The 9,129-nt window shown below is 35.8% G+C and overlaps 1 protein-coding gene across 4 annotated transcripts in view; it reads right to left on the bottom strand.

The window, feature by feature from the left end:
- The window catches only part of LOC127875320 (uncharacterized), a 31,783-nt gene that overhangs the window by 3,200 nt on the left and 19,454 nt on the right, over positions 1 to 9,129 (bottom strand). For all 4 annotated transcript variants that reach the window (XM_052420304.1, XM_052420300.1, XM_052420301.1 and 1 more), the window contains 3 exons: positions 4,792 to 6,006; positions 3,807 to 3,940; positions 549 to 649 (listed from right to left, as the gene is read on the bottom strand). In XM_052420304.1, coding sequence (XP_052276264.1) covers positions 549 to 649; positions 3,807 to 3,940; positions 4,792 to 6,006 — 1,450 coding nt within the window. The remainder of the gene's footprint in view (positions 1 to 548; positions 650 to 3,806; positions 3,941 to 4,791; positions 6,007 to 9,129) is intronic.

Genomic DNA, 9,129 nt, shown 5'->3' with positions numbered 1-9,129 from the left:
CTGGAACATAGAAACCTGGTTTTGGCAAAACTTGGCTAAATGCATGTGTGTAAAGTGATGTCCCAGATTAACATGTGCAGTCCACAAAGGCTAATCAGAGACGACAATCAATTCTTCCAATTTCTAAAAATATTTTTGGTAAAATCAGACGGGATTTTTTCCAAGATTAATTTATCTTTCAGAAGTTTTTAAAGAATAATATATTTTTTAGGAGCGTTAAATAAATTTTCTTTAATTTCCTTCATTTTTGTTAAGGTTCATACATTAATGGAATTAGCTAGACAGCTGCTTCTAGTAGGTCATATAGAATTTAAATTGTCATGCGAGTCATGCCTATCTTCAGACTTCAGACCAATTTACCAGCAACCCTGCTTAAGCAATGGCAAACAAACAATTTCAGAATCTTGGGCCAAAATGTTTTGACAAAAAATGGTGAAGCATCATAAGCACATTATTGAGAATTATCAAAAATTGTTCAATTGGAAGAATTTTCTTAATTATTTTTGTGCAACAAGACAAGAAATTTGTAATATGTGCGCTCAACCGACCTTGGTATGTCGCTTGCAAAACAAGGCCTGCAGAGTTTCCATCACGGCCTCAACTTGCTCGTCTGTAAAGCGAGCTATACGTGAGTTGTAGTTCAGGTCCTCTGTAAGAACATTTTGAAATTAAACTAGAGCTTTGTCACAGACGTGACGTATACCCCCATATGCCGCATTGACACAGACTGTTTTGCATGCTGTCTTCACAAATCAAGAGAATCTAATTTATGGCGATTTTTAAGAATTATTATGCCATTTATTTTTGACCTTTGAAATTAAAGTGTGTCCTTGACCTTGGAGATATGGACGTAATTCTTTAGGGAGACACACCGTCCAATGATGGTGAACTAAAGAGCAAAATGATTTTACAATCTCACAATAAACAACAAAGTTATGGCCTGGACAAGCTCATTTATGGCCATTTTTGACCTTTTGAACTCAAAGTGTGACCTTGACCTTGGAGATCTCAATTTAATTCTTTCACGCGATACACTGTTTTATTATGGTAAACAAATGCGCCAAATGATTTAAAAATCTCACAATGAACGACATAGTTATGGCCCGGAAAAGCTCATTTATCGCCATTTTTGACCTTTGCACTCATAGTGTGACCTTGACCTTGGAGATATCGACGTAATTCTTTCGCGCAACACACCGTCCAATGATGGTGAACATATGTGCCAAATGATTTTTAAATCTCACAATGAACGACATAGTTATGGCCCGGACAAGCTCATTTATGGCCATTTTTTACCTTTGAACTTAAAGTTTGACCTTGACCTTTGAGATATCGCGGTAATTCTTTCGCGCGACACACTGTCCAATGATGGTGAACAAATGTGCCAAATGATTTTAAAATCTCACCATGAACGACATTGTTATGGCACGGACAAGCTCATTTATGGCCATTTTTTACTTTTGAACTTGAAGTGTGACCTTGACCTTAAAGATATCAACATAATTCTTTCGCGCGACACACCATCCAATAATGATGAACAATTGTGCCAAATGATTTTAAAATCTCACAATGAATAACATAGTTTTGGTACGGACAAGCTCATTTATGGCTATTTTTGATCTTTGAACTCAAAGTATGACCTTGACCTTGGAGATATCGACATAATTATTTCCCGCAACACACCGTCCAATGATGGTGAACAAATTTGCCAAATGATTTTAAAATCTCACAATAAATGACAAAGTTATGGCCCTGACAAGCATTTGATCTTTGAACTCCAAGTGTGACCTTGACCTTGGAGATATTGACGTATTTCTTTCGCGCAACACACCGTCTAATGATGGTGAACAAATGAACCAGGTCATTTTCAAATCTAACGATAAATGACATAGTTATGGTCCGGACAAACTTTCGGTTAAAAACACACTAAGTGACCCCCTGACCTAGTTTTCGACCCAGCATGACCCATATTCAAATGTGACCTAGACATTATCTATATACAACTTCTGACCAAGTTTGGTGAAGATCGGATGAAATTTCGGGACAGACAGACAGACCAACAAAGTGACTCCTATATAGCCCCCATTACCAATGGTAATGGGAGTATAAAAAGGAAACTTAAGATCATATGAGCCTCATTCTGGGAAAACAGGGCTTAATGCATGTGTGCAATGTGTCATCCCAGATTAGTCAGAGCACTTTCCGCCTAAACTGTATTTTCCTACCGAAGAGACTTCCTTTAAATGAAAAATTCCATAAAAGGGAACTGCACGACAACAACACATTGATACATGCATTAAGCCGTGATTTTCCAGAACAAGGCTTATATGCAGGAATTGTTTGCATTTTGTATTGATATGTATAAGAAGGTGAGAACAATAAAATAAAAAAACTGGCTCCAGGCATTAAACAATGCACTAGTTTTCAGCCTACAAAAATAATATTTGCCTAAAATCAACTAAATAATCACCTTTGATGACCTTTGAACATACACAACTAGAGCTTTGTCACAGACGTGACGTATACCCCCACATGCTGCATTGATACAGTAATATTGTGCAATATTTTGCATGCTGTCTTCACAAACCAAGAGAAGCTACTTCATGGCGATTTTTAAGAATTATTATGCCATTATCATTTATGGCCATTTTGACATTTGAATTCTTTTGCATAACACACCGTACAATGACTGTGTACAAAATAAATGTTCATAGTCATTTTAATATCTCACAATGAATGACATAATTATGGCCCGGACAAGATCGTTTATGGCCATTTTTGACCTTTGAACTCAAAGTGTGACCTTGACCTTGAAGATATTGATGTAATTCTTTTGCCCAACACACTGTCTAATGATGGTGAACAAATGTGCTAAATTATTTGAAAATCTAACAATGAACTACATAGTTATGGCCCGGAAAATCTCATTTTTATGGCCATTTTTTACCTTTGAACTCAGTGTGACCTCGAATTTGCAGATATTGACGTAATTCTTTCGCGCAACACACCATCCAATGCTGGTAAACAAATAGGCCAAATGATTTTAAAATCTCACAATGAACGACATAGTTATGGCCCGGACAATCTCATTTATGGCCATTTTTGACCTTTGAACTCAAAGTGTGACCTTGACCTTGGAGATATCGACGTAATTCTTTTGCGTGACACACCGTGAAATGATGGTGAACTAATGTGCCAAATGATTTTAAAATCTTACAATGACCGAAATAGTTATGGCCTGGACAAGCTCATTTACGGCCATTTTTGACCATTGAACTCAAAGTGTGACCTTGACCTTAGAGATATCTAAGTAATTCTTTCACCCGACACAATGTCCAATAACGGTGAACAAATGTGCGAACTGATTTTAAAATAACACAATGAACGACAAAGTTATGACCCCGACAAGCATTTGACCTTTGAACTCTAAGTGTGTCAGACTTTGACCTTGGAGATATCGACGTACTTCTTTGGCATGACACACCATCCAATGATGGTGAACAAATGTACCAAGTCATTTGAAAATCTATGGATAAATGACATTGTTATGGTCAGGACAAACTTTCGGTTTAAAACGCACTAAGTGACCCCCTAACCTAGTTTTTGACCCGGCATGACCCTTATTCATACTTGACATAGACATCATCTAGATACAACTTCTGACCAAGTTTGGTGAAGATCGGATGAAATTGTTGGGACAGGCTGACAAAGTGACTCCTATATAGCCCCCATTACCAATTGTAATGGGGGTTTAATAAAGAAGCATAATTATGTAAGGCATTATATTTGTGTATAGAATGACATACGCCTGCTTATTCCACCCTTCTTGTAAGCCTCGTGTCTCCCACAATGCACCTTGCCTTCAAATATCTGACGTAGGTACACCTCATTATTCCGCACCATGTACTGCAAATGATCCTCCTTTAAATTCTCTATGTGGCTGAAATACATATTGTCAAGAATAATGTTTATTGGTTTACTTCTCAAAGAAAAGTTACGTGCCATAGGCAAATTTTCATGTTATACTATATGTACAGAAATAATCCACATGATACATTAACATACATATAGTAAAACTTCTTTAACTTTAGAGGCTTTAAAGGCTAATCAAGGATGACACTTTCTGTCAAAAGTAGATTTTTTATCAAAAGGGAATTTGATTAATACCAATGGACATACAAGCAGAAAGTGTTGTCTATGATTTGCCTGTGCAGACTGCATGGGAAAATGTAGGACAACCCATTACAATAATGTAACAAGCAAATTCGTTGAATTGATATCCCCCGCCAATATGCTTCTGGACACAAAAGGGTTATATTTGACACTCAAAAAAGCATTTTTTCAAGATACAAAGGGCCATAACTCCGTTATTAACAAATGATGTACAATGCCATTTGGCGTGCATCATCCACTTATCCATATATATAATCATACCAAGTTTCAATGAAATCCGCTGGAGCACTTCCAAGATATGGCTCCAGACACACACAAAAAGCATTTTCTCAAGATACAAAGGGCCATAACTCCATTATTTACAGATGGTATACAATGCAATTTGGCGTGCATCATCCTCTTATCCATATATATACTCATACCAAGTTTCAATGAAATCCCCCAAAGCACTTCCAAGATATAACTCTGGACGGACGGAAAGACGGACGGACGGAAAGACGGACGGACAACGCCAAAACAATATCCCTCCGCCTATAGCGGGGGATAATAAGCTGGTTTTCAGAGTGTGGCTAATTTATGACTTGTATATGTGAGATTAAAAAGAAATATACAACACACCTGATTTGTTTCACCTCGTCTCTCAGAGTGACATCTGCCTCGTTCTTAATTCTTGGAACTGCACACATTTCCATCATGAGCTCACAGTCCAGGTCTGCAGAATTATCAACTGAATTTTCAGCCCCACTGTTGTTTTCTTCTGTCACATTCACATTTTCTTTGTTTCCATTCTTCATGAAATACGACAGGGTTGGTTGGAGGTTGGTAGCACTCTCAGTGAAAAATGAATTTGAAATTTTTATCCTTTTTGTGTTTTGTCCCATTTGGTTTAGTTTTAGAAATTTTTCATCAGAATATCTTGAGTTGTTAGCAGGTCGTTTTTGTTCTGGAACTTGTTTATTAAGACTTCTGTTATAAATATCCAAATTCTGTTTGGCTTGTGTGCTTTTATCCCTGTTGGCTTTTTCATCAGAGTCAGAACTGGAAAAATCTGGATTTTTTGTTGATACACCTGAGTTAGAATCGAATGTTTTTGATCTCTTTGTCTGTGATACGCTGCTGTCAGTATCTGATTCAGAAAACTTGGGCAGCTTTCGTTTCTTGAAAGCAAATCTTCTCAGACCTTTACCTACCATAGCTTGCTCAGGTTCGATTTTCTTTTTCATAGACTCAGAGTTGTATTTGTTTGAGGAATGCTCTTCATTCATTACATTTTTATCATGTTGGTCCACTTTTCTTTTTTGATTAAACTTGGGAGAACTAGATTCATCTGCCTGTCTATTGTCAATGTCTAATTTGTCAGTCTCTACTTTTCCTACTTTTTCACTTAGACAAATATTGTCCGATGTCTTCTTTTGAAAATTTATTGATGGCAGTTCAAAAGAACTATTCGATGAATCCGATTGGTTCCCAGAATCAGCCATTGAATCTGAATAAACATCATTATTTAACTTTTCAGCTGGTTCCACAGTAATACCAGTTTGATACATTGTGTCAGCATTTTTAACTTCAGTTACTATTGGGTCCACAGGTATACTACAGTCCAAATACATTGCATTTCTCGACACTCGTGTTATTTTAAAATTGCTTGAAGCACTGCACGAGACAATGTCAGATTTTTGTTCATTAAGGGGCAAATGTTCAGTATCTGCATCAGCATCTTTGTTGCTTAAACTTCCATTATCATTTATTTCTTTATTGGATTTACATGTCAAAGTTGTGGGTGTAGTGTTACTTTTCTTCTTTTTCATTTTTCCAATTTTCCCTCTGTCTAAGCTGGAATAAAATACACATTCAGAAAAAAACAGTAAATGTTCAATATTAAATTGTGTCCATGTGAATGTCAAAATTTTTCTAAAAAAAAAATATTAACAAATTATTTTTATTATGATCAGTTAAAAAACACAAGAGGTTCTTGAAAGCTTTATGTTGCTCACCTGATTCAACTTGGCTCAAGCTACCACATAATTGTTTTTGAATGTGCTCCTATTTATTACCATCATTCATTAAAAGCGATCAATATCAATATGAACTTCCTTTGAATGAAATGTATGCATGTTTTTAACACACGAGTTAGCCTCAAACTTAAAATGAATGAAGATTAAAAAATATGTTTATACAACATGTGTTTGGAAAACATGTACTGATATGCTACAGGACTTGCAGTCCGGCTGTCAATGATTACAAGATTTGTTAATAAAGAATACCCCTGTGACCATGATATTTGATCTCTTGATCTCAAAATAAATAGAAGCCTTTCTTCACTCTAGTTTTGCAGGCATTCTTATTTAGGATCTTAACTCAAAGCTTGTTTTACCATTTGTACGAAAATAAAATTTCATGCAAAATACCCCAGTAAACTTGTCTTTAAACATATTTACCTCATAATCAATAGTCTAATTCCTTTCCTAACAACTAACAAGCAGATTAAACTTAACCCTTTGCATGCTGGGAAATTTGTCGTCTGCTAAAATGTTGTCTGCAGAATTTCTAAAATTAGCATTTTCTTCTATTTTTTTCAAAGAATACTATCAGAATAGCAAACAGTTTGGATCCTGATGAGACGCCACGTTCTGTTGCGTCTCATCTGGATCCAAACTGTTTGCAAAGGCCTTTAAAATTCGGTTCCCGCACTGAAAGGGTTAACAGACAAATGTAGGTTAAATAAAGCCTCCTTAAGAAATCATGCAGTCTGTTTTGCACAGCCCCCTGTGACCTTAACCTTTGACCAGGTATACTCAAATTTAAAAGGAGCTTTACTCTCCCCCAAATTTACCAGCGTACCACTAATTAAGTTTATTTGGGTCAAAGTGTTCTATTAATAACATCAGCTTAATAACTTCATATGTCAAGTCCCTGTATCCTTAATCAGTTCACTTCAAAACCAATATTTGTCTTCTTTTCCTTCTAAGTGTCACACAATTATATTCACATTATTGTAGGTTGAAATCATTCTTTTAATGTAGATATGGAACAGAAAGTAAATGGTCAACTGGACAATTGACTGGTGCACTGACAGATGGGCAGGTGAAACACTTTTTATTGTCAAGTCCAAGGCCCGTATTCACCAACTGATTCTTAGACTTAAGAATAAAGAATAGACTTAGAACCAAGAAAAATGTGTTCAGTGCTTGAATATATACAGGCCTCCACTGGTGATTATGTCATTAACAAAATGTTCTATATGAAGAATAATATAGATAGATATGTTTACTGCAGAGTTGGACTCAAAATTAAAGAAATTCTTGAATATTCTAATTTAAAGAATTTTCTTTATTCTTAGACTTAAGTCTAAGAATTGACATGACGCCTTATCAGTGATCACTCTGCCCACTTTATCACGTGGCTCAGCGGGAAGGAAACCTAGACAAGCTAACACCAAAATGGCTTCTTTGTCTATAGACTGCATATAGATTTACGCGATATTCCGGATGATTTTATGGACTTGTTTAACACCATATTACACTTGTAAAGGGGTTGATGCCATTAAGTTATTCTGCAAATGCAAAAAATATATGATTAAAGAGAACATCAGCTATTTATAACGGGTAAATCGGTACATTAAACACGCTCTCAAACACTTGCGCGCTTACCGAAATCGAACCTGTTATTACGTGTAATGGTGGTATTTGCAATAAATTAACACTTCACCGGTATTTATCCGTGTTATTTACAAAATTATTACTGAAACATTCCCCCCTACCCGTGTATTTGACACGAAATAGCGCTTTATAACTGGGAATTCGGTGAAGTTTTACATGCTTTCTGATGCACCTCAATCCCACATGTTATTGCGTATAAAAGTGATATTAATCATATTAAACATTGCTTATGGGACATTTATCAATCACTATAATTTAAAGCGCAAAAACAACACAGTAAGTTTGGACATTGTCTGATTTAAAATTAGCGTTGTACGAAATGGAAAACGGTCAGGCTATTATAAATTAATAAGGCTACCAATATCAGACGCTCGCGCAGGTACCGACTTCCCCGAAGTTACTGCATTTATTGGTTAACTAATATCAGTAATAATAACTCTTTTACAATAGCATTTATCGATACGTCTTTATTAAAATAATAAAAAAATGGTTTCACTTGTTTCTGACACACACAGAAACGCGATTTTTAACAGGGATTTCGTAAAGTTACACGAATTGGGTACCAAAATTCTCAATTATTTTACATGCACACGTGACATAATACATACTTAATAATGCTTAGTTATTGCTTATATGAAATTTCAAGTTTGTGAAATAAATTAATGTTCTATAAAGGGGATCTCGGTAATTCTTGAAGCTTCCACTTGCTCTTGTCAAGACCGCATTGCCGCGTTGGAAATGGCATAAATTTAATTCATCTAACTGATTTTGCCATATTTCATGTCCGTTTTTTAATCCGAACAAAATAAACGAAACTCGTTTAAAAAATGAGATCTAGGCATTCGAGCTCCTAGTGTGGATTAAAAGCGTTTATTGGTGACACCACATGACTGCAAATGTGTAGATACCGTTAATAAGATAATATATCACATGTCACCTTCAAATAACATGTATGATGTCAATTAAGTGCATTACTATCAGAGTAATAAAACACAGCAAGAATTAGGCTTCATGCTGGGATTTCAGTTCTCGTAAAGTAATGCAGATGAACATGTCTATGATACGGTTAAGCGATATACCCGATGATTTTGGTGAACATTTTTTGCCGTATAGATGCTCTCTACGTCAACGAATTCAAGGAAGAAAATTTGCTAATGAGTCGTACTTTGACTCTGTCTGAATTTTTAGGGGAAATAACGCTGAAATCGACGTCAAATCCCGTATTTTCAGAAGTCAACGAAAAGGAGAGGATCCCTATACCGTGAATTTCTCGATTTCCAAAACTGCAATTACGATC

Source organism: Dreissena polymorpha, chromosome 3 (assembly GCF_020536995.1).
Source record: "Dreissena polymorpha isolate Duluth1 chromosome 3, UMN_Dpol_1.0, whole genome shotgun sequence".
In the NCBI taxonomy this organism is placed as follows: Eukaryota; Metazoa; Mollusca; class Bivalvia; order Myida; family Dreissenidae; genus Dreissena; species Dreissena polymorpha.
This window is presented reverse-complemented; position numbering and strand designations above follow the sequence as displayed.